The sequence below is a fragment of the Phaethon aethereus genome (genome assembly GCF_964289735.1).
Source record: "Phaethon aethereus genome assembly, chromosome: 8".
NCBI classification, from domain to species: domain Eukaryota; kingdom Metazoa; phylum Chordata; class Aves; order Phaethontiformes; family Phaethontidae; genus Phaethon; species Phaethon aethereus.
This window is the reverse complement of record NC_138584.1, coordinates 23036861-23061187: the sequence shown is the minus strand read 5'-3', so window position 1 is coordinate 23061187 and position 24327 is coordinate 23036861. Positions and strand designations below refer to the sequence as shown.

The 24327-nt window shown below is 56.0% G+C and overlaps 2 protein-coding genes across 2 annotated transcripts in view; one reads left to right on the top strand and one right to left on the bottom strand.

Moving 5' to 3' along the window:
* Positions 1 to 2146: 2146 nt before the first annotated feature.
* On the top strand, positions 2147 to 5159 carry HYI (hydroxypyruvate isomerase (putative); the record flags this gene model as incomplete). Its single annotated transcript, XM_082002834.1, has 8 exons — positions 2147 to 2342; positions 2423 to 2534; positions 3696 to 3810; positions 3954 to 4032; positions 4221 to 4270; positions 4462 to 4531; positions 4721 to 4855; positions 5052 to 5159. The coding sequence occupies 8 exons, from the start codon at positions 2147 to 2149 to the stop codon at positions 5138 to 5140; spliced, it is 846 nt and encodes a 281-aa protein (XP_081858960.1). The 3' UTR covers positions 5141 to 5159.
* Positions 5160 to 6390: 1231 nt separating this feature from the next.
* The window catches only part of SZT2 (SZT2 subunit of KICSTOR complex), a gene marked incomplete at both ends in the record, with an annotated part of 58266 nt that continues 40329 nt past the window's right edge, over positions 6391 to 24327 (bottom strand). Inside the window, 24 exons of the mRNA XM_082002831.1 lie at positions 6391 to 6534; positions 9119 to 9187; positions 9600 to 9716; positions 10019 to 10324; positions 10409 to 10520; positions 10790 to 10912; positions 11221 to 11404; positions 11682 to 11895; positions 14259 to 14333; positions 14748 to 14828; positions 16200 to 16290; positions 16415 to 16620; positions 18378 to 18503; positions 18846 to 18925; positions 19152 to 19419; positions 19871 to 20053; positions 20544 to 20674; positions 20968 to 21095; positions 21212 to 21344; positions 22159 to 22256; positions 22699 to 22865; positions 23051 to 23220; positions 23585 to 23782; positions 23904 to 24092. Coding sequence (XP_081858957.1) covers positions 6391 to 6534; positions 9119 to 9187; positions 9600 to 9716; positions 10019 to 10324; positions 10409 to 10520; positions 10790 to 10912; positions 11221 to 11404; positions 11682 to 11895; positions 14259 to 14333; positions 14748 to 14828; positions 16200 to 16290; positions 16415 to 16620; positions 18378 to 18503; positions 18846 to 18925; positions 19152 to 19419; positions 19871 to 20053; positions 20544 to 20674; positions 20968 to 21095; positions 21212 to 21344; positions 22159 to 22256; positions 22699 to 22865; positions 23051 to 23220; positions 23585 to 23782; positions 23904 to 24092 — 3593 coding nt within the window. The remainder of the gene's footprint in view (positions 6535 to 9118; positions 9188 to 9599; positions 9717 to 10018; positions 10325 to 10408; positions 10521 to 10789; positions 10913 to 11220; positions 11405 to 11681; positions 11896 to 14258; positions 14334 to 14747; positions 14829 to 16199; positions 16291 to 16414; positions 16621 to 18377; positions 18504 to 18845; positions 18926 to 19151; positions 19420 to 19870; positions 20054 to 20543; positions 20675 to 20967; positions 21096 to 21211; positions 21345 to 22158; positions 22257 to 22698; positions 22866 to 23050; positions 23221 to 23584; positions 23783 to 23903; positions 24093 to 24327) is intronic.

Below are 24327 nucleotides of genomic sequence, written 5' to 3'. Positions count from 1 at the left end.
AGAGCCGGGTCTGCATCGAAATGTCAGCTCGCTAATAAAATGTGCAGGCGGTGGGGTTGCTTGGCACCCGGCTGCCCTCCTGCACCAGCACCCCGCTGGGTACACGCCCCACCTCCCCGGGGGGACACGGGGGCTGGTCTGACCCCGTGCTCGTGCCAGACCCCCCAGACAGCGGGTGCTGGGCGCAGGCCTCAGCACCGGCGTGGCTGATGACTCCAGAGCCGCAAGTGGTACGGCGAGGAGTAAATCCACTGCGCCCTGTCAAGGTAAAGTGACAAAACACCGGCCCGCAATGCAGGAACCGCGGTTATAACAAGAGAAAATCAATGCGATATATTACCAGAGATATAAAGACACCATTAATGCTTCAGCGCGGAGCCCAGCAGCTCCGCAGGGCAGGTTTGCTGCGGGGGCTCCCTGAATTCCTGTCTGGCTTCCCAGGTCTCCCACACGCAGGGCTTGGCTGTGCTTAATCGCTGCTGCCCAGCAAGGGGCTTCCGCTCCCCCCCGCCGCCTCCTGGGCTTTGCCCCAGCCCAGTGCCCGGCCTCCACCTGGGGATGTGGCCAGGACTGCCGGGGCCGGCACGGTGCAGGGCCTCGGCGGGCGCCTTTCCAGCCCCACAGCGCAAGGACCTGTCGAGGCTGCACCCCCGGGCCAGGCAGGTGCCACCCTCATTCTGGGGCTCGCCGTGCCCACGGGGCTCTGCCACTCACCCGCCCGCCGGTGCTGAGCCCAGCACGCTCAGGCACCTCCTGGGTTTGATTGAAGGGGAAGAACAGCCCCAGAGCACCACGGAGCAAGGCTGCAGAAGGACGTGTGGAAGGTGCAGTGCTTTCCCGGCATGGCGGCTGCAGGCAGGGAGCGGGCTGCGTGCTGGGGACGTGTGCGCTGGATGCCACCCCCCGCACAGCTGTCCATCACTGGGGACAGTTTGGATTATTACTGAGAAGTTGAGTCAAGCTTCTTCTAATTGATTAATCAATAGCCATAATTGAGTTGAAACTCTTTAATGGATAGCTTTGCCGCTGCTTTCCCCTTTGCTGGCCCTGCCCTGACCTCCCACCAAAAACCTCTCGCTGTGTTTGGCCTCTGCCGTGGCGACGCTGCCACTGGGCTCTCCCAGGCTGCTGTTAATTGCTGGGGCTTGCAGCGGGCCACGGGGCTGGGGCTGCGGAGGGCTTCTGCCGTGGCCACGGAGGAGCTGGAGCATAGAGGGCTCCCCAATCATGGGCAGGCAGGTGAGAGCCCCCAGAAACAGGCTCAGCACAAGGGACTGCAAATGTCCATGGCTGATGCCACCTCTGCCAGCCACAGCACAGCCCCTGGGCAGCCACAGGCTGCGCGGGACACACACCTCAGCCGTGCAGCCCATGAGCTGTGCCTGGAGGTGCAGAGGGCACAGGGGATGGGGCACAGGGATGCGGGGCTGGTCATGGGCACTGCAGAGGCTGGACTCCTGCACACCGGAGCCACAGCTCTGCAGAAGAGGAGATGAACATTTTATGGTAAAATATGCAGAGCGTGGGACAAAAGAGAAAGCATTTCTCGCATAATGAGACACTGTTAGAGACAAGCTCCCCAGGAAACCAATTAACATGGTGCTTTGTGTATGTCAAGCCAACACCTGGCAATGACACCTTTCCCAGGGAGGATGCCAGCCGCCCCGCGCAATGGCCGCGCCCAGCACGCCCCTGGCCCCCAGCCCCTGTGATGAAGACAGCAACCCCACCTGTGTCACAGGCAGCATGGAGCTGCTCTGCCTGCTGGGGTGCGACGTGGGGCTGCTGACCCACAGGCGTCCCGTGGCCCCACGTACCGGCCCACGTGCGGCTGTGCGCTGGAGCCATCACCCTGCTGCAGGCTCACAGGGCGGTGTGCCATCGGCGTTGGAGCCGTGAGCTGCTGGGGAGAGGCTGCGCCCCGGCGGTGCCCCAGCTGCTGGGGGCTCGCTCACAGCCGGGGCCCCGCCCAGCAGCCCCACGGGTGGGTCGCTGCCGCCCGCGGCCGCCGCCGCCCACGCGGGATGCAGCGGCCGTGCTGCCCGCGCCTCCCGTCACGCGGCGCCGCGCTCCTGCACCGCCTCGGCCCCGCCCCTACGCCGCCAGGCCCCGCCCCAGCTGAGCTGGCCCCGCCCCGCCGCCCGCCATGTCGCTGCGCTTTTCCGCCAACCTCTCCTGGCTGTTCCCGCAGCTCCCGGCACTGCCGGCGCGGCTGGAGGCGGCGGCAGCCGCCGGGTTCGGGGCGGTGGAGGCGGCCTGGCCGGCGGGCTGCCCGGCCCAGGCGCTGCGGGCCGCGGCGGAGCGGGCGGGGGTGCGGATCGTTCTCCTCAACACCCCTCCCGGTACCGCCGCGTCCCACGGGCTGCGTGGGTGGGGTGCGCGGGGGTGCTCCGGTGCCGCTGACCCCGCTGCTCTTTCCTAGGGGACCAGGAGGCCAGTGAGATGGGGCTGGCGGCCGTGCCCGGGCGCCAGGCTGCCTTCCGCCAGGGCCTGGCTGCCGCGGTGCAGTACGCCAGGGCGGTAGGCTGCCCCAGGTAGGTGCGAGGTTGCAGCCCTGCTCCTGCGGCCCCTCGGCACCCCCCGACCCCGCGGCAGCAGGTTCCCAGCCCCAGCAGCACCGCGGCACTCTGCTGCATTCACGCTTCCCCGCTTCCTCTGAGTGGGCCTCGCCCTTTGCACCAGTGTGCCTCCATCCCGCGGGATTGCTCCCTACTTGGCTGCGTTGGGCGGGAGCTAGTTTGTTGCAGACCCCTGCGTTCGGGGCCACAGCCTTAACCTGCTCGGTGGGAGCTGACCCAAAGCTGGCAGGCACTCTCATCCAGCCCTGCCCTTCCCCGGGGTGGCTCCTCTCCGCACCTCTGCACGGCAGTCCCTGTGATAATCCTCCCTTTTTCCTCCCCCATGATACCAGTCGTTGCCCCCGGGACACCACAACAGTTGCTTTATTGGAGGCCACGCTGATCACAGCACAGCGGAGACACTGTAAGAGATGCAATTAGCCTGGCACAACCCCCTTCAGAAAACCAATATGGCCCTTTTATTCCATTTACTTTGCATCATTCTTTCCCTTAGAAATGGGAGTTCAAAGCCCTGGGGAGGACAGGGGCCAGGCAGGCCAGGGCTTGCCCAGGCCTATGTGCGCTGGCCTGTAATGGGCAGAGTGAAAAGGTTTTTGTTTCTGCTGCACACGTTCCCCAGACAGGCGCTGAAGAGCCATACTCTTGCCTGGCCCTTGAGCTCTGTACACAGCTTGGTGTAGGCCAGCACTGGCCACCATCCCCTCCCTCCTCTAAGCCAGCAAGTGGGGAGGCAAGGCCTCGGACCTGCCCCTGGCAGAGGCAGCACCCCTGCTGCCCATCGTGCTGGCCTCAGGGCAGCCCCAGGAGCAAAAGCCCAAGAAAGCTCCAGCCTTAAGGGTGAAGGAGCTGGAGGCAGCTGTCAAAAGAGGGAAGAATCAAGGTCTGTGATGCAACAGGCAAAAAATTCAACACTGTCTCTAGGATGGTGCAGGTTTGTGTCCCTGAAGCTCACTGGTGCCTGTTGTGCATCCTGCATAGATGGTTCCTCTTACCCCTTTCTGTGTCTGCTCCCCCAGCCTGGCCCCATGCTCCAGCAGCAGAGGAAGGTGTATTAGATTCAGCCAGCTCCTTGGAGACTGGAGCTGCTGCCTGTGGCTGACCTCTCTGTGTCTGTAGGCTGCACCTGATGGCTGGGCGGGTTCCCCTGGGCACAGACCGGGCAGCAGTGGCAGGCGAGATGGAAACCACCTTCATTGAGAATCTCAGATATGCTGCTGACCTCCTGGCCCAGGTAAGTGGGTAACATCCTGCCCCATGGGTGCAGTTCCAAGTACCAAGGATGGAGAATCCCCCCACCAGCCTGGCATGGGGAGGGAGCTCTCCCTACTGCAGAGGTAGCAGGATGCTCCACGAGGTGACATTACTCTGTTACAGGAAGACATGATCGGACTGGTGGAGCCTATTAACAACCGCCTCACTGACCCTCGCTATTTTCTGAACACCCCGCACCAAGGTAAGGCAGACATCTCTCCCCAAAGTCTCCTTCAAGAGAGGAGAAGGATCCCCAAGGTCTGAAAGGCAGGAGGTTGCCTCACCTGCAGGGAGATGCCGAGGGAGCATAGCTGATGAACAGGAGTCTCAGGGCTTCACCACAAAGCTTTAAGCCTGGGGGTGACGGTCTCTCATTTCTTGCACCCTTAGCTGCTGCCATCCTGGAGAAGGCGGGACGGCCCAACCTGAAGCTGCAGATGGTGAGTCAGCATTGAAGATCTCCAGGGTCCGCCCACCACCAGGGAACCTTGCACAGGCCCACAGGGGCGTCCCAGGGGTTGTGGGCTTGTTATCCCCTCCCTGGGGACTTGAGGAGAGACAAGGAATGTAGCACAGCTGTCTTTCTTCACTGCTGAACAGCTGCCCCATCCGTGTCCTCTCTCTCCCACAGGATCTCTTTCACTGCCAGATCATGGATGGCAATTTGTCACACAACCTGGAGGCGTACTTCCCACTCATCGGTAACGCCCTGCACCCAGACCGGCTCCTTTGTGGCCATAGGGCAAGGAGGGGCTTTGAGATGAGGCCATACTGCCCCACGCTCTGTCTGGCAGGGGACAAGGGTCTGCTCTCAGGTCACCTTGTCCCATGCCTAGAGAAGGCTGCAGGCAGGGCTGCCTTGGGCAGAGCTTCTCCCTTTCCCTCCCTAGGTCATATCCAGATTGCACAGGTGCCAGGGCGGCATGAGCCAAACAGCCCTGGGGAGTTGAACTTCCCCTACATCTTCAAGCTCCTAGAGTCCCTTGGCTACACTGGCTACGTGGGGTGTGAGTATGCTCCGAAAGGTGAGTGGGCCTGTGGGTGGTCTGAGCCCCATGGGCAGGTCCCAGCATGGACCAGTTGGCTGTGGACTGTGCAAAGGCAGGCATGTTCTGGGGGGTGGCATCGGGGTCCCTACCTGGGGATGAGAGCCCTGCCTGGAACAGCAGCTGCTCCAGTTTACCTGGGGGTGCCAGCAGGAGACCTTGTCTGTCACTGCAGGAGACACTCTGGAAGGTCTGGGCTGGCTGCACTCGTACTGGGATAGCCAAGGCCTGCAACATGGTGGGACCAGCAAGGCAGCAGAGTAAAACAAGGAAAACACTGGAATAAAAGTCAAAGCAATGGCTTAACTGAGGAGCATTGTCTTCTCTATGACTTGGGGCAAAGTTAGGAGCATCTATGTCCTATTGCCCTTACCCAGGCCCTGCTGAGCCAGCCTAAGTAGCTGGACCCTCATCTATTCAAACACCATCAGCAGCAGGTCATGTTTGGGGATGGCTTGGGCACTGCTGTAGTAGGTGACTTGAGGTGCACAGGAGCACCTCCACCTCCCCTCTGCAGCAGTGTCCAGTCCTCTCTCGGTTTCCAGTCCCCCATGTTGAGGGGAGCATTCACTTCTTGGGAAGGACATGAGTTTTCCCAGTCCAGCTGGTGCCTGGAGTTGTGGGAAGAGAGCTTTGGGCTTCCAAATCCTGCACTTCTCAAGGCTGCTGCCAGTGCCCAGCACTGAGCCTGCAGCAGGTGGGGAGAGTGAAGCGAGCAGCCTGAGCACAGGCTGCCCGAACCAAGGTAACAGGCTGGGGGCTGCCTGCCCACGGACACTTGGGGCTGACTGCCCTGCTGCTCCTGCTGCAGAGCAAGTACGAGACTCCAGTGCAAACCCAGCCAGCGCCGCAGCCAGGGTCACCTCTGCAGCCCCTTTGGGAGGCTTTCCCCATCCTAGCCTATGGCACATGAGTGGGGATCTCGTTCAGTTTATTTCACAGATATATCAATGGCTTTAATGTACATCTCCATAAAACCTTCCCCTGGTCCAGTTTACCCTTCCTGTCCCACTCGGTGCTCTCCTGATGAAAGCAGAGGGCTAAAAGTGGGCAGCCTCACTGCTCAGAGCCCTGAAGTCCAGGAGTCTTTCCGCCTAAAGCCAGAGCACTGTGCAGTGCTGCCCTGTGCAGAAGATGTGCTATGCGTGCTCCTCCATGCCTTCTCGGCAGGCAGAACATGCCTGCAGATGCCAAAGCCGTGTCCCTGAGAGCTGCTCTGCTTCAGACAAGCCATGGCAGCGAAGCTCCTGCCCTTACAGTTCAGTTCAAGGCCATTCAGTATCAAATCCACTGAAAACGGTACACCAAGGGTCACGCCAGCCAGCCAGCAAACAGCAGAGGCACACAGCCCCAGGCACCTCAGTTCGGTAGCCATGCGTACCAGTAGCTGTGCTGACTGCAGTGCCGGAGCACAGGTGCCCCCTGCAGAGGCCTGTTCTTCCCCATCGCCACCCACGGCACAGCCACGCCGAGAGGTCCGGTATGTGTGTCACTCCACAACATGGGTGCCAGTGCTAGAGCAGGCCTGTCCAGAGGTTGAAGCAGGCGGTGTTGATAACTGACTCCAGGTGGTGGTACGTGGACACAAGCTGCGGCAGAGGGCTCTCGCTGTTCTGGGGCTGCACTGGGAACGGCTCCCGGAAAACCACGGTGAGGCTCTGCTGAGGAGAAGAGGCAGGTCAGGGGACAGGATTCAGACGAGCACGGTGCAGTCCCTAGCCCAGGTGCGTGGGCACTTGCTTGGCCTTGTTGGGCAGATGCTGGGAAAAGTCCCAAAATGCCAACGGCACTAACCTAGTGCCTCCTCCCAATTTTCCTGGTGGAAAACAGGTGCCAGGGCTTGCCCACTCCTCCTGTCCCAGCCCCCACACATCTGCAGTTATACCAACCTCAGCAGCAGCCTCAGGAGAGGAGGGGATCCTACTGCCTCCACAGTAATAGGGGCTTCCAGGGAAATTAGAGGGAAATTTCTTCTTCTAAGGCGAAGAGTAGGAGTGCAACAAATGGGGAAGGGGAGGAGATTAAACGTAATAACTGCAATCCTAAAAATAAATTCTAGCTGTTCCATTTTTATTAGTGACTGTACTGACAAGGCAGGGCAAGGGCAGAGGGGAGCAGAGAACAGGGTTCAGAAGAGAAGGTTGCAGGAACTGAAGCAGAAGAAAAACGTGAGCAACTCAGTGCACCATGATCAGTGTCATGGTGGCAAGACACAGGGACTGGATGTTCTCCAGAGCGGAAATGTAGCACATCTAGTAGTCAGGGTCCCCTAACAAACTCGTAAAGCCATGAGAACAGCTGTGTAACTGCAAAACAGCAAATGCACCACCACCATTTAAGAGGGAAGAGAAAATTATTTGTGAGCGTAACTCTGGCAGCGTGCAAGGCTTTAGAGCAGGCTTGGAGAGAAAGAACCATGAGGAAAATGCAGCCCTGTGTTACCAAACTGATGTGCTAACGCTAGAGTTCTCTTTGATAAGGTAATATTTCTAGACAAAGGAATCATGGTATATCTTATCTGAGCTTCAGGAATAGTGCCTGATATAGTGCCACATAGGACATTTAAGTAATCTGAAAAGATAGGAATTAATGCAAAAATTAAGGTGAAGATGGTAGTGCTGAAAGGGGAAGTAGCAGGCTGGAGAGAGGTTACAAATGGAGTTCCTCCAGGACAGGTTTTGGGACTCACGTTGCCTAGTACTTTAATGAGTCTGGCACAAAGATGAGGAGCATGCTGATAAAATTTGAGGCAATAATACAAAAGAGGATTGGGATAATGCAAAAAAAGCCTTAGAGACTCTTGAGAGGCCACAGGAATGGGATGAATATTAAGCATGAAATACAAGGTGAGACACAGAAAGGATTTCTGTTATAAGATGGGAGTCACTGGGAGAGGTGATGGGAGAGTCTGGGTGTATCATATCAATGACCACAAGGTGACACTATGACCAGTGAGACATGACCATGAAAAGGCAAATGCCACCCTAGGCTGTACCAGAAGCACCAGGCAGGCACAGAAAAGCCTTAGCTGCAATCGCAGAAGGCTCTGCTGAGACTCCTCAGGAATACTGGGTGCAGTCCTGGCCACCTGTATTTACAAAGGCTGACCTGAGCCCTGAAGAGCTCTGAAGGGCTCTGAATGACAATGAAGCCATAGGAGAAGGGAAGGCAGCTTGAGAGCTCAGCTTGCTTAACACAGTAACACGGAGTTAGCAAAAATTCCACCTTTAGATGTAGAGGTGAATCTAGGGGACTGGGGAGGAAGCGGGTACCCACACAGTGAAGAGCAGTTTCAGCTCTGAGCTACTACAGGCATGAAGAGGGTAGAATTGGCCACCACAAAAGCTCCAGCACAAAGTGGGAAGGTGCAGCACATCAGGTGGCAGGAGGCACTGAGCAGCCTTCTAGCAGGCACCATCTCTTCTGTCTCCCCTACCTGCTTTAAGATGGGAGTGTGATTTATTTACAAAGGGATCAGTTATGCTGCAGCCTCTGCAAAAGAGTCATTGTGGACTGAAGCATCTTGTAGATCCTCTGCTCTCACACGGAGCTGCGTTCCCTGCAACCCATCCTATTCCCTGCCTGGGAGCAGAGCTGAAAGCAGAGTATTTTTGCCCTCAAGTCTGATGAACGCCATGGCCTGAGCAGGTTTGCTGTGACCCTCGCAGTGCAGGTCCCTTTTCTTTCTGCCCAGGTAAGAGAAGCCCGCAGCACTAGTGACCCCTGCCAGCCAGACCCAGTGAGCTCTGGCTTTGGACTGAATAGAGAAGAGCTCTTTAGCCTGGATAGACAGACAGCTGAGAGCATGATCCAAAAGCAATCCTGTGAAGGAAAAGGGGATCAGCTGCTCACCATTTTCCAATCCAGAAACAAAGGGGCATCACATGAAAAAAGCAGAAGGAGGTTCAAAAAACAAGCCAAGGAAGGTAGCTCTTCACCTACATTGCAACTGCATCATGGAGCAGCAAGTCAGGGGAAATCATGGATACCACAAATTAACCAAAGGAAATAAAGCTGCAGAAGGCTATTAAATAAATGCAAGGGCCACCTCTAGCTCAGGACAGGCCTGGGCCACAGTTTGTCAGATGTTGGAACAGTAATTAGGAAAGGTGTTATCAAGCTTCTTGACTTGCCCTTATTCTCCCCATGGACATTTGCCCTTGGCAACTGCCGGATGAATCTAGACAGACTCCCATTTTGGCCTGAGCCAAAATAGCTGCTCTTATGTTTCCAAGTTCTTACCGTCTTTCCTGAATGGGAATCAAGAAACACAAGAACGAAGCAATCCGTGAACTTCTGGTTGAGCACAACCTGTCAAGAGAGCCACAGCACACATTGCAAAGGAGACAGCACAAACCCCAGAACAGGGATACGAACAACACCCACCCAGGGACGTGCTGATGTGCAGGACGAGTGGCATGATAGAGCCGTGAAGGTGCAAGCCTGCCTGGCTCACAGGTGACAGTGCAAAACCATAGGGCTATACATAGCGTGAGGGTTTGGGTGTGAAGTGTTCTGCTTGCCTGGGGCAGACAAACAGACGCTGCTGTACCACGGGAGCACACACCTCACGCTGCACCAGTAGCAGAGTGGAGTACAACATCGTAACAGTGAACACATTGTCCTGGCAGCACACACCAGGCTCACACCACGAGAAGCCACAGCAGGCAGGGGCCCTGGGCAAGGGAGAGAGGCTGCAGGTGGGCAACAGGCTGTGTCTTACCAGATACTGGGTGCCAGTTTCAGCATTGTGGAAGTGCCGACAGCTCTGGGGAAAGCGGCTCAACAGCACTTTGATGAGGCTCTGGTACCAAGAGACTGTCATGGTGAGGAAGCATCCCTGCGGGCATGGAGAAGGGCCGATTTCAGCCTCCCTCTAGTCATGGCACCAGCAGCTGTAATGCTACAGTAGCCTTCAGACCCCAAATCAGATGCATCCATCACAGCCCAAAGTTAACCACTCTCCATAGACGTGTCCATGCAGCCTCCCCCTTTCTCTGCCAGCTAAGAGCTATGTTCTGCCTCCATCTTCCCACCAAACAGGAAGAGATGGGCCCTGCAGGCCCTTCAGCCACTCCCCCACTCCCTCCCCAGAGCAGAACAGCGGCTGCTGTGCACTATCACTCCATCCTTGCTGCTCACCAGCTGGGGGTCGACATCAGCAATAGATTTCCCATGCACGGCGTCGAGCAGCTCCTCCAGCTCCACCAGCGAGAGCTTGCCCAGCTTCAGCTTGTCAGAAGCCAGAGGCTCCAGGAGAAAGAGGCGCTTCCAGAGGTTGTCCCTACGGCAATGGCACTTGGCCAGCTGCACCATGCTGCTGAGCTGCTTCTGGGCTGAGGCCACCTCAGAGGCCAGCAAGGGGAAGAGCGGCGAGGTGTAGAAGAGCCCAGGCCCCAATTTGACTTGTGTGCCCCCTGCGTAGAACTCGCTGCTGTCCTCCACATCCTGCCACAGCTCCCGCTCTGCTGGCTGCTGCCGCCCCAGACTTGTCTCCGACTCGGCTGCCTCCCACGCCGCCCGGCCCACCACAGGCTCCAGCACTTCGCGCTGCAAGCGCGGCAGCTTCTTGAAGCGTCGCATATCGGCTGTGAGCCGGGGGAATAGCTCCCGCTGGCTAGTCATGATGACGTAGAAATGCAAGCTGAGAGCAAGGAGACACTTGTGACCGCGGAAACACTTCTTCCTTTCTCAGCTGGGCTGCAAATGAATCATGGGCCTCTCTGTCCCTGCCAGTAAGGGTGCTCCTCTGCCCAGACAAGTATGGATACCACACTGCCCAGTTCCCTGTGAGGATCCTCCCCAGAGAGCACCAAACCTGCCTGTGATGTCCCAGACAGAGCAATCCCTCCCACAGCCCTCCTCCCCAGCCAGGAAGCTTTGCTGTCATGTCTCTGGGCCCCCAGTGCTCACCGGAGCATGCGTCTCTCTGCCTCACTCTGCTCCTCAAATGGTGCTGCACTGTGACACACCAGGAGGGACACATCAAAATCATCATGATGACGCAGACCTTCAGAATCCTTGTAGGAGCCCGAGCTGGGAGCAAAAGCACATCAGTATGAATGGGACCTCACTTTGTTCCCCCAGAGCTCTTGGTCACAACAGAACTATTGGTCATGGGGAATTTGACACAGCAGAACTCCTCAGAAGTGCTATGGGAAATGTCAAATGCATGTTCACACAAGCACAGCACCCCTTTTGGCCATCTCAGAAAAGCTGGGCAGAACTGCTGCCTGGCACCATGTCAAAGTCAGCTTTGCTGGCACCTTGGGGCAGTGTCCCCAGGACTGCGGCGTGCCCACCAATCTCCGTCATCTCCAGGAATTTGCAGCAGATGCACTCACCTGTTCCAAATAGAGACCAGTGCATATTCGTTCTGCTCTGTGCCTGGTGTCCCCTTCTTGTTGTCACTGCCCGTGGCCAGCCGGGCCATGCGCAAGGGTTTCATGTGGTAGGTGTTGGCATGGTCAGCAATGTAGTTGTACAGCTGGTGTGCAGTGATCATGTTGGTGGGCAGGGCCAGCATGCCTAGTGGAGGGGGACATGTTGCTATCACAGGAGCACTCAGTGCCTCTTACCCAGTATCCTACAAAGTACTCTGGGTGACAGAGCTCTAGAGCAACCCACCTCCCTTCCACAACAAGGCAGCAAGGGCTTCCTCTGGAGCTGGGCCCCTCATGTCACTCTCCCTGTCATCTCCCTGGATACTCCCAGGGCCAGGTTTATTTGTAAAGCACTTGGGAACCTTTTGCCAAGTTACAGGCTGGTGATCAACCCCAGACTGATCACATGTTGAGCTACTCACCTTGGAAAACGTGGTTGCGGCCAAATTTGGGGATGTCAGGGTGGTGGGCAATGAAATCCTCCAGGAAGCTGGTGAGATGGTAGCCCTGGCGGAGGGTCATGTGGGAACCCAGCAGATACTGGTGGACTATACGCAAGTGGAAGTCGTAGCTGAATGAATGCACGTGCATGAGGTCCCGCACCTTGTCACACTCCTCCGTGAAGAGCATAGAGAGCTGTGGAGGGACAGTGAGTCAAGGCAGGAATGCTACCAGGCACCTCACACCCTCTTGCAAGGCCCTGCTGACAGCAAGGCATGGCAGAGCCAGTGCAACCACCCCTGCCCCAACACCAGAGCAGGATGCAGCCGAGAAGCTGTGTGCACAGTGCAAATAGCAGACCTGCAGGCCTGGCCCCAAGGGATCCAGCTTGGTCAGTCCTTCCACACTTGACCCCACTCCTGGTCTCCAGTGTAGCAGCATGGACTGATCAGCACTGCCTCCCTTTTGGCATGAGGTTCATCCCCGCCTTAAGCTGAAAGCCTCCTGTGAAGGAGGACACAGTCTCCTTTCAGCTGAGTGCTACACTGCCTAGTCCCTGAGCAGGTACAGGACATACTGGGGCTGGAGTCCCAGCAAGTTCTGCATCTACAGGCAAAGACTGACTCCCTGAATGTCCCTTTAGAGCAGGAGGCAGCACAGGGGCCTGTGGGGAGCAGTTGGACCCAGAGATGGGCAACAGCAGAGCTGCTAATGCCCTTGTGCTCAGTAAGTAACAGGGACCCACACTGGCTGCTGGGAAGCCAGATCCAGTAGTGGCTGGTGTGTCACAGCTGTGCCCAAAGCAAGGGTCCCTCCAGCACATGGCCATCACCTCAGCCCAGCATGCCAGTCCTTCACTGTGGCAGCACCAGCCTTCACACACACAACCCTGACCATGACCCCAGCACAACTGCAGCTACTGTGCCAGGGGACAGTGTTGGTGAAGGCCTCAGCATAGCCCTCATGCCAGGAGCCCACAGTTTTAATGTCTTTCGGCTCTCTGATTCCTTTGGGCAGATGACCCACACCGTAATCCCTTGGTTTAAGAAGGGGCAAGCAGGGAAAAACAGCAGGCAGGAGGCACTGGCACGAGAACAGGCTGCCTTCGCTCTCCGCACCACCCGCATTGGTGCTGCTATGAGCCAGAGGGCAACCTGCACAGCCAGGACCAGCCCAGAGAGGAGCCTATAGCTCCTCCCCAGGAAAGGCAGGGTGAAGAGGAAGAAACACAAGGCACTGCCCCCATGCCAGCACCTGGGGCCCACCCCATCCTCCTCCCAAACTGGGCTGCCCACTGTGGTATGTATTGCTACAGAAGGCACTGGCACAGGAGGCAAGAGGCAGCCCCCACTGCCGGGCGCTGGGGCAGGAAGGGTGGAAGCACAGTGGAAGGTTCAGCCCTGCACTGGCAGGTCCTGCCGTGCTCAGCATGGCAGTGGGAGAAGAGGACGTACCGCAGACTCAGAGACGGAGCTGGGTCCCATGCAGCTCTTGCTGCGAGCTCTGGCTGTAAGAGTGCCCTGATGGAGAGAGATGCACAGCCAGTGGGAAGAGGCACAAGGCACTGCCCAGCCCTGTTCCTGCATCCAGCCTGTCCTGCACAGGCCCAGGGTAGCACAAAGGGAGAGAAGGGGCAGAGAAGCCCAACTGCCCCACCTGGAGGAAATCTGGGCTAGTCCCACCGTGTGAGAAGGCTGGCCAGGCCCCTGCAGCAAGCCCCATGCCTCTCGCTCACTGCTCCCAGGACCATCCCCTCCCACTGCAAAACCAGGCAAGTCAGCCAGAGAGCGAGCCTGCAATGCCAGCTGCAGCCTGGTAACCCTGCCCTGTGCACATGCACGCTTCCCAGGAAAGGCTCAGCAAACACTCAGGGGAGGCCCTGGCAGGGTCTAAGCTTCGGTGAGCCACTCTTGGCATATATAAGACACAGCCTTGCCACAGAGCCACCTTGGAAAGGACAGTACGGTCCCAGACAGGCTTGGCCAGCCTCTAGACAGCCATGGCAGTGCCCTGGGGAAAGGCAGGAGGCACACTGACCCACCAAAAGAGAAGGGAGCAGGCAACCCCATGGTGCTGTAGAGCAAGGCACAGAGCTACCAAGAACCAGGGCTCATGGTGCAGAAAGTGACCTCCTTCGGCAAAGGGCAGCCATCCATGTTCACAGATCCCTGTTCCCATTCCACTTCCTTTTTGTTCCAAGGAAAGCACAGAGCTTCTGGCTTTCCATACACTGACTTTCCCTGGAGCAGTCATCTTTGCCAGGATTGCTCCTATTTCTCCCCAGCCTGCTCTATCTTGTTCCCCTAGCTAGGACAAGAGTCATTCTCTTGCCAAACCTCCCACTCCCTTTCACTGCACTCCAGATCTGCTCAAGTAGCAGGTCATGGAGGGCACATGGCTGCAGAAGGCTCTGCGTGGTTCTGCTTTTCCAGGAGGAGGGAACAGAGGTGTCCAGAACTTGCTGCACCTGAAATGCCCACCCTGTCCCAGAGATCACTGCCCTTCCCAAAGCAGCCCCTGACCCTGAGGAGCACCAGTTGTGCCTGCAGAGCCATTACCTGGGAGTTCACAGACTGTCCCATGGGGATCCGCGAGCACTCCAGCGCGTACTGCTTCACACAGAAGTAATAGCCCTGGAGGAGAGAGCACACGAGCACAGCACAGGCCTTGAGCCTCTCCAGGGAAGGAGAACAGTCCCCATACTTCACTCTCTGGGCTGGGTCCCAGACACTCTTGCTCTATGTTTTTGTCTCCCCTCCTGTCTGAACCAAGCTGGCCCAGCCCACGCATGGCTGAGCACAGAGCACCCTACCTGGTGCTGAGCCCTTGTGTCTTTTATTAGCTAGCCTCCAGGCAACTCTTACTGCTCTGAGCCCTGCAGAACCATCCCATGATGATCCACAGTCCTGCAGGACCATGAAAGAGGCAGGACAAGAAACGAAGAATCACATGTCCCTGCTGCACTCCTCCTGTTCACTCACTTTGTCACCTCTGAAGACTGTCCCCGAACCCCCAGAGATCGTACTTTGTTTCTTGTTCTTTCTTACCTGGAAGGCCAACTCCATCAGCACAATCCCACCCGGAAGAGCTCTCTGTAGATGATAGGTGGCAACAGCAGGGCTTGTGCTCTGGGAAGAGAAGGACAAAGCTGGAGAGGCTCTCTGGCACAGGAGAGTAGCCTGCACACCAGAGTGCGAAGCTGCCACAAGGCTCTGTGGCAAAGGTGGAAATAGAGGAGCCTCATCAACCAAGCAGACATGCCAGAGCTGACTGAAAAGAATTCTAACAAACCTAATAGCCTTCAAGAGAGCACACCAGGCACACTGCTCCCTTCACCTCCTGCTTACTTAGGACAGGGTGTCTTTAGAGTTCGAGGACACTGTGAGCTAAGGGGTGATGCTGCCCACAAAACCTCGCTCCCACCTCTCCCTGCTAAGCACTCCCCAGACCATCACATCTGCCTGACACAGCAGCTATCAGAGGCACTCAGTCTGGGACTCAGAGCTTAGCTGCCAGCAAACTCACTTGCCCCCTGTTAAGTTGTTCCAGTGGATTGCTCTCTTCTCATTTTAACTGCAAGGTGTTGTCTTGCCCACAATCCTGTACCAACATCAGCCAAAGGCAGGTGCCAGGAAAGTGTCAAAAAAGGGTGAGCAAATGCTACGTGCTCTCATCATCCCCGGGTGATTTTATGAGCAACAGATGGTTTGATGGTTTCTGCCTATCCAGCGACTCAGATGAATTCCTCTTCCAGGTACTTACCTATTCTCTCTTGTAAGCTCTTGTGTTCACAAAACCCACGTAAGCTCTTAGTGTTCATCTTTTGATATCAAAACCTTCTGATAAAGACCACTGTTACCTGCTGCGCACAAAGTAACACTCCCTTTTGCTTTGAAACTGGCTCCCAATACTTTCATTTGATGGTGTCTAGGTGTTGTATCAAATTAGACAATAAGGAGTCAATCCCTTTCCAGGCTAGAGCTCTGTCCTGTCCCTCCCTAGTTGCCACTTCTTTAGAAATGAAGAGCATCAGCCTGCTCACACCGTAGAGCCATTCCAGATTTACCTACTCTGATCTCTTCAACTTCATCTCACTTAACTAAAGATCCTTCTGCCCCCTTCACCATAGATGCTGAGGCTTTTCTGACAGGTAAATCTCCAGAATCACATCCAAAGGCAGATGTTCTGGCCCCAGGTCACCCTGTTCCTCTTCTAAGCCCCCTCCAAGATGTTGCTGTCCTTTTGAGATTTGCCCTGGTTCCACCCAGTCCCAGGAAGGGGCTGCAGGAAGAAATGCAGGAGGGCAAGGAGGTCTCATCTGACCCAACATCCCAAAGACGGTGCTGGTCTAGACAGACTCTTTTTTTGGCTTCAGTGCTTTCTCTGCCCTCTTACATCCTTTTCTGTCTGAAGCCGATTCAAAAGGCAACCAGAACTGCCCCTCACTCCAGAGCCTGACATCCACCCCAGTTCCACCCCTCTAACAGACATGCACTCACCTTTGGACTCCCCTCCGCTTTTGGCTTCGTGTAGGAAAAGGACCCTCTCCCCTCCACACCCATTGCTGCCAGAGCTCGGATCCGGCTTGTGCTACTGGAAATGACAGCAGAGAGCGCCTTGAGCAGGGGAGCCAATGTCTCCTGTTGTGCCAAACAGGGCATAGCTCAGTGTGTCGGCCCTTCTCCAACAACAGGGTTCCCAGAACGTCACTGACCTGCGAGTGGTGGGTGAGGGTGGCCGCACCTGGACCAGAATGAAGCCCATGCTCTGCAGGTACTGGATGTATTGCTGCAAGAAGGCATTGCACATCTCCTGCAGCCAGGGCTCCTCCTTCACTTTGCAGGGCAGCGCTTCTGCCGAGTCACAGCTGTGGCTGCGGTCCCTCCCTGAAGCTGTAGAGTCATTTGAGCGGTGGCGCTTCTAGAAAAGAAAATGATTTCTTAAGGAGACTTGCTGTGTCTGGTCCCAGCAGGTGACACTCATTCGGACACGAACAGCTGCTCTGGTTGAGCGGAGGGCAGATGTCCTTCTGCCAGAGAGCACCAACAGATGGTTCCTCAAACACTGTCATAGTGCATGTGCTGAAACACAGGATCCAAATTTTACCCAGCCATGGACTGACCTAACAGCACTTCAGTAGACTGCAGGAAAAGGTGCCCTGGCAGAAGGGGATAAGTCACATCTCTCCCCACAAAATGGCTTCCACAAAGTTTTAGTGTCTCACAACTGGTTCATGCAAAGCTCAACAGAGCTTCAACTCCTACTGCTCTGGCAAAAGTCAAATCCCCTTATGAATCCTGCTGACTTCTCAGGATTTACTAGTAGTTCAATAGCACTGAATAGGAATAGTGTTTCCTTTTAACCGTTTTCAGTTCTCCTTTTGGTGTCTTGAATAATCCTTGTCCTGGTGCTGTGAGATACTGAGGTTTCTTTACTTGATCTCTCTACTTCAAGCCTGTGGCTCTTCTACATATTTCTTCCTGCCCTTTCATTCACCTGCCCCAGGAGCAGGTCTCTTTACCTGGGGTCTCTCTGGCTACTCTCTGACCTTCTCTGAGCCTCTCTAGTTCAGTGCCTTTGTCACAAGATGCTTGGTCTCCCACTTACTATCCAGATTAAGACATTAATACCTTAGTTATTTTAGAAGCCTGTTGGAATATTACCCATAATACTAACACACCTTTCTGATGTAGTCTAAACAGTTTGCCTTTTGTATGCAACTGTTCATGAACTGAAGAAATCCACCGAGCCGTCTGCTCTGTACAAGCTCTGTAGCTAGTGTACAATACAGGAGGATTTCAAATTTCTGTCTCCACATTGAGCTCTGTTTTCCTGAGAACCAGGTCCCAACTCCCACAATACCTTTCATTTCACAGGCTACTCGGGTCCCTCTCGAGTTCCTTGCAGTCTTTTTCTGTTCTGACCAGTATGAACAGCCACACAGCATTGCAAAACTTGGCAATTCATATGTGCTGTGATAAATGATCTGGAGATACAGAACCCAATACACAATCTCGAAACCCCGGCTGCCAGGTTCTTCAAATTGAATAACCGATTTTCATTTTGCTCTATTCTAAAAACAAAGTGAAGTTTTCATTCTGTGATGATACTTTTCCTTTCTCTTCCGAGTGCTCAATTTCTGTTGCAACCTCTGTTTAAAGACCCTGTCAGCATTCTCTTGACATTTAGATAAATTACAACAGCCTGTTCTTTTATTCTGACACACGTACAGACCATGAACAGCCGGTGAGGGATCTGCACCAGTTAGAGTCTGTTGGGTTGCAACTTGCTCAGGATTCAGCCGGTTTGCTTTCAATTGTTCTAGCTATTTGCTGGGTCCAGGCAAGGTTTACCACAGCTGGCTGCTGAATGCATAAGGTGAAGTTTTGCTTCCTGAACAGATCAGTACCAGACAGCACTCTCTGATGGCTTTGCTAGAATTAGCCCTGAATTCCCTGGGTAGAAAACGGAAGTCAGTCTTTCCCAGGGATGGTGTGGCTGCAGGAGAAAACTTTGAGGACCCGAGGATTTTCTCAGTCTCCACCTTACAGGGTGCAAATTCATCCTGTAATGCATGGGTGAGCTCAGAGCAGCCCTGTCTCGGGAAAAAAAATTGCAAACCCATCCTTTGCCCCAGTGCACAAAGTCCAACGCCACTGGCACTTGCTGACACTCACCTTCCCCTCTACCTTGCCCTGCTGGTCAGTCTGGATCTGCTGCCGGAAGGCTGGGTCAAAGAGCAAGGGGGTAGCACAGTAGTGAACCAGGCGTGAGGACTGCTTCAGGGTCTCCAGGTCTGCCAGCTGCACAGCACGAGAAGAACACAGTTACAGCACACATCCCTCATCAAGCCTGGGAACAAGCTGTCTGCAACACTGCACTGCTGCGCAAACAGGGATCAAACTCTGGAGGGAACCCCCTGCTCTACAGCCTTTCCAATGCTGAACAGCGAGGCCCCATACCCAACTGTGGTGCCCAGAAACCCCAGAAGTTCATGCACAGAACTCTGCTCCACTGCCAGACACTATCCGCGACATACACCACGCTCTGAGCTCCCATGCTCCTCTTTGCCATAGGCAAGCTGGTGCTCCCAGAGCACTCTAAGAAGGCCCAGCCTGCTGCCCGCCCACCTGGGCTGCACTCACACTGATAGGCATGTTGGACTGCGCTGATCTCTGCTGCCAGGTAACAAAGAGATTCTCAATCTTCATCTGCTTTTCCAGTTCTGGAGGAAAGAGAGCAGCCACAAAAGTATCAAGCCACAGCCCCAAGTACTGCCACTCCCCTTCACTCCAACCTTACTCAGGCCATAACCCATCCCCTCAGCACCCTGGCAGGAAGAGCTGAGAACTGTCTCCTCCATCAGAACTCTTGTTCTGCTCTTTCTGAGCTCCTTTTCCAGGAGCAAGATGATTAGGGAGGCTCCCATGACATCGGGCCCCTTGCTTTACCTTTTCTCTCCATGCTCTTGATTTCCAGGAACTGGGCCCCATGACGAGACACAGGGTCAAAAGGTCCTAGCTCAGGCCCATGGGATATACGCTTGATAGTGGTAACATCCCGCAGAGCTTCGTCAAAGGGCACCACATCGGGATGGAAGTGCAGAGATGGCAGGCTGCGGGCAGAGCTGCTTAGCCGGCCTTGTTCCTTGCTAGGTGGGGGGCTGGAGCTCCGGATCAGTGCATCCACCTCCAAAGTGGAGTTCAGGAAAGGATTTGGCTCCTGAGCAAGGACACACAGCCATGAAAGCCTCCTTACTGCCAGCCTTGGAGCAAGGACCCACAAGAACAGAGTAAACCCAATTTTGGTCACCTGCAGACATATCTGTTGGCCTTCTCCATCACCAGTCCTGGGAACAGGCCTTGGCCCAGCATGGCCCTAATGTGCAGTGGAAAGCCCATTCCCCAGCCTCCTCCACCCTAAATAATCTAGTCACAAATAAGTGCTGCCAACAGCAGAACCTGCCTCCCTTTCTTCTTCTGGCTGTCTCCAAGAGCGGACAGCAACAGCCTGACTGGACACAATCACAGTCAGACACAAGAGCACCTGAGGATGCCTTGCCACCTGGCACACAAAAGCACAGAAATGTCTGCAACCGTCCTCAGACCTCCAAGCTTCCAAGGCCCCACCTGAAGGGGAAAGGACTGTCCTGCTCAGCATGGTGTCCTACCTGCTTGCTGTCCTCATGCCATGGTGTGTCCATGAAGCAGTGGTGGTGGAAGAGTCCCAGCTTCTGGCTGAGCAGGCAGTGCACGATGTGGGACCGGGCATTCTGCCACTGCAGCAGGCGAGTAAGTGAGCAGTTCAGATTGGCTCCCAGGTCTGGGGACCAGTTGTAGGTGTAGAGCGTCAGCTGGAGAGAGAGGAGGGGAAAGGAGGCTGAAGAAGCTGCTCAGAGGGGACCTGCATGGTGACAGAGGCTGCCCCAGGTGCTCTGGGTGGTACTTGCTGCAGCTCCATCCAGTTTCAAATGGCAAGGCTAGGACAGGGAGAGTGGCAACAGATCATTCATAGCCTTCCTATTAACAGCCACAGAAGTGGTGGTTAACAGCACAGAACAAGTGCCCAGCCTGATGTGGACCTTGTTGTGGGGAAGGAGAGGGCCACAGTGTGGCAGCTGAAGTCAGAGACGGCAAGGGCTGCTGCTCCCCCCAGTGCTGCAGGGAACCCCCAGCTCTGCTTGCAGCATGAGCAGAGACGTCCTGCATAGCTACGTTGGAGGGCTCCTGCCTAGGGAAGGTTGGTGGCCTGCAGAGGCACTCTTCCTGTCCTCTTTCTAGCCCTGGGCCAGTTGGGAACAACTTGGCATTCAGGAGACATCACCACACAGGCACCGTTGCTACCTTTTTGTCGATGATCTCCATGAAGAGGAACCTTTGCCGAGGTGCCAGGTCTCGTCCGACATGGCTTGGGTCAGAGCCTCTCTCTGCTGAGCTGAATTCCATAGCCTCGAAGCGCTGGAGCCCTTTGTGAGCTGGAAGAAGCCGGAGTTATGACCTTCAGACCAGTTCATCCCACTCTTACCATCCCACATGCCATAAAGGCAACACGACAGGATGTTGCACCACAGTACTACTCAGCTCATCTTGAAATAAGCAGTTATAAGCAAAATTGAGAATAAGGTCTCAGGAGCTGAAAACAGACAAACTCATTGCCCACCTCGGGGCACAAGCAGTCTGTCCCAGCAAAGCGGTGAACCCTGCTCATACATCTGCCATCCCAAGAGCCCCCAGCACACAGTCCTGTGGATCCTGGCTGGCCACTCACCCTGTTCTGTGCTGCAACGCCACTGCTGGAAGTTGCGTCCCAGCAGGATGAAGTGTCTGACGGCTGCAGGACGAGGGCTGGCACTCTGTCCAGGCTTATAGGGCAGGAAGGCAGTGCCCCGATGGCAGCTGCAAAGAAGAGCACCAGAGGTGACTGACCAGTGGAGCTAGAGTAGGACTAGAGGCTCGCACAGCTATCGGCATTTGCTGGTGCCAAACAGCTCCCTGCAAACCGCATAACTCACCAGATCTGCTCAAACACCTTGACAGTGGTGTCATTTGCCAGGGCAGTGACCAGGCTCACCACTTCCACCAGGATGGAAGACAGGAGGAAACGGGACACAATCTCCACTGAGCACTGCTGCACCGATGGGCACCCTGCACGGAAGAAGTACTGTAGGACAAGGTGCCAAGCTGCCCCAGAGCCAAGCCCTGCCTGCTTGGGCAGCAGAGGGGGCTAAGGGAGCCCTGTTGCAGGTGTGCTGACCAGAGCAGGCCAAGTTCATGCCTTGCCAGGGACTGAGGTAGGCAAAGCTGGAGAACAAGGAACTTATGCAGTGGAGGAGAAGACAAAGGCTGAAATAACCGCTGCTTTCAGGCTCTGGCCTGAAGTGGGACCTGGACCAAACTCCCTGCATGCTCTGAGCATAGCACTTTATTTCCCCACTTATTCCTTGTTGCCTGGCTTACTCCTTGCCAGCAGGAGGTGTGAGAGAGTATACAAACACTGAAGTGAGAGGTATCCAGAAAGCAGCCACACAGACCCACATCCCCCCGTATGAAGGGCATCCCACCTCCTTTCCCTCCCTGCAAGAGTCTCCCATGCAGCTCCACAGCCCCAGAAAACGTTGCAGAGGCTCAGATCCTCCCTCTCTGTGACATCTGGGAGCTCCTTCACTACCACAAGCCCTGTACTTGGAGCATGACAGATGTAACCACAGGCCTTAGCAGGTTTGTTCAGGTGCAGAGACACATGCCCAGACTCCCACCACAGCTTTTTAATGCTGATGCTGGCCCTGAGACCAATGTGACTCTGGTGAGGTCTGAGGAGAGACAGGGTGCGTAACTAGGCAGAGATCAGCAAGGGATGAAGGCAGATGGCTTAGTGCCATATAAGGACTTGTCCTCTGAGGTCTGGGGAGAAAGGCCCATCTCCAGCCCATATGGAGGAGCTGCGACCTGAGATACATACCCAGGTGGTTCATGAACGCCATCCACTGCTGGCAGGTTTGATTGAAAAGTGGGTGCATGGTACCTACATCCCCTTCTTCCAACTGGCAGGTTCGGCGCCTGGGAAGATGAAAGGGAAGCACAGTTATACCAGATCAAAGTCAACAGCAATGAAGGCACAAAAGTGCAATGGTTTCCCCCCACCCAGCTTCAGAGCAGAGCCTGGGGAGCTCCTTTTTTGGGTTGTTACAGCCCTTGAGCTTGGTCCCTCTGGGTCAGTAACCACAGGGGTGTCAGGTGCTGTGCAGGGCCCCAGAATGCAGGGAAGGAATCTCTAGCAGGGAGAACCAGCAGTGCTCCCAGCAGCACTCCAGCAATAAGGATCATGGCTTTGTGTGTGGAAGGCTAACTGGCTATGTAAGGGAGAAACTGCAAGGAAAGGGGATGTGGTCCAGAGGGTTAAGATGCAGACAGAGCCAGCAGGATGTCGGGCTGCAGAGCACTGTACAGCAGGCGGAGGGGAACAACACCCCCGGCTGCCCAGCCTGCACGCTGTGCTTGCCTCTGTGCCTGTTCCAGTTCAGCTGTGGCTGTGGCCCGATCCTGGCTCAGATGCTGCTTGACGCTCTCAGTCTTGTGCCGTCGCCTTGTGCGAGCCTCTTCTGGCCTCTCCAGCACAATGTCATCAGTAGTTTTGGGACTGCCCAGCTCTGAGGACTCTGCCTTGCTCTAGGGAGAAGGAGGTAAACTAATGCTGTGCAGATGCACAGCCCAGCTAGCACCCTGATCTCAAAGTCCCCACTACCAGCCTGGCCTCCTGACCCCAGCCAGATCCCTCCTCTCCATTCCTCCTGGCCTGACAGACCATAAGGACTTACAGGCCCTGCTCCCCACTGATCCTGCAGCAACTTTACCAGCATGTCCCAGAAGCTGCGGCGTCCCAGCTTGCTTGTGGGTGTTACTGGCTCCCCAGAGCTGGATAAAGGGGCAGAGGCGAAGTGCAAGGGTGGAGGACAGCTCCTGCCAGCCCCACCAGTGGCCAGGGCCAGGCCCTTTGTCTCTGACATGGTCCTCCTTAGGCCTCCTGTGGAGACAGAGCAAATCAGACTCTCCGGAGGCTCCCGCTGCGACACTGCTGGTGTCTCCATGTACACCACTGTGGCTGGCCAGAGCCTGGCTGGAGAGAAGGGAGAGAGCCCTCAGCAACACCCAGCAATGTAGATTCAGTCTTGGGAAGCAGACAGACCTTTAAATGTCTCTTCCAACCCTAATTTCTATAATTCTTCCCTGAGACATCACACAGCAAAGCCTGCAGAGGGGAGAGCCACTTCCTCTGTCCCAGCTCCCCCCAGGCCCAGCTCCCCCAGCACAGCCAGGCTCCCACAGGCCAGCGGGGAGGAGCAAGTCTGGCTGGGGGCTCGGGGTGGCCATCCCGGCCGGGCTCTCACCCGCAGAGCTCAGCTCCTCCAGGTCTGCGGCACCCAGGGGGCAGGCGGCCTCCACGCAGAGTGGGGACGGCAGCACGAGGAACTCCATGACGGCATCACAGAGAGCATGGCGCAGGGCCCCGCGCAGCTTCTCTGACAGCTGCAGCAGGCTGATGTTGCCCTTCTCCCAGATATCCAGGCGCACCAGCACACGGGGCTCTGCGGGGAAAAGGCCATCCTGCATCGCTCTGCACTGCCACGTTCACCAGCCCTCCTAGGTGACCCAGCGGATGTGGCAGCAGCAGGGGACTGGCAGCTTGTGGCCTGTTTCACTCCCTACCTGAATGCAAGGTGCCAGCCTCTGGCTGGTGCCTGCTGACTGCAGTGAGGCTTTCGAAGTCAGTGTCCTGCAGCAGACCCACAACGGGCGAGGAGGAAGGCAGCTTCAGAGGGTCAGGCCTCTCCCCATGGGGCAGCGAGATGGGGCTGCCGTGCTCATCCACAAATGCCAGTGCAATGCATGCGATTCCTGTTGGGAAGAGCCCGAGTCAGCCTCTGTCAGCCCAGCACTGGGTGCACCCCTAAAAGCCTTGCCTACAGACTGCCACCCCGCACCTGGGACCGTCGTGTCACCTCTTGGGTTGCACAGTACCACGTGGCAGGCAGGGCCCACAGGAGAGGACGCAGCCAGGGAGCGGAGGCTAGCTGTGCCCATGGGGAGCCAGGGTAAGAAGCGTGGTGCTTGGCACAAGGTGTCCCCATTA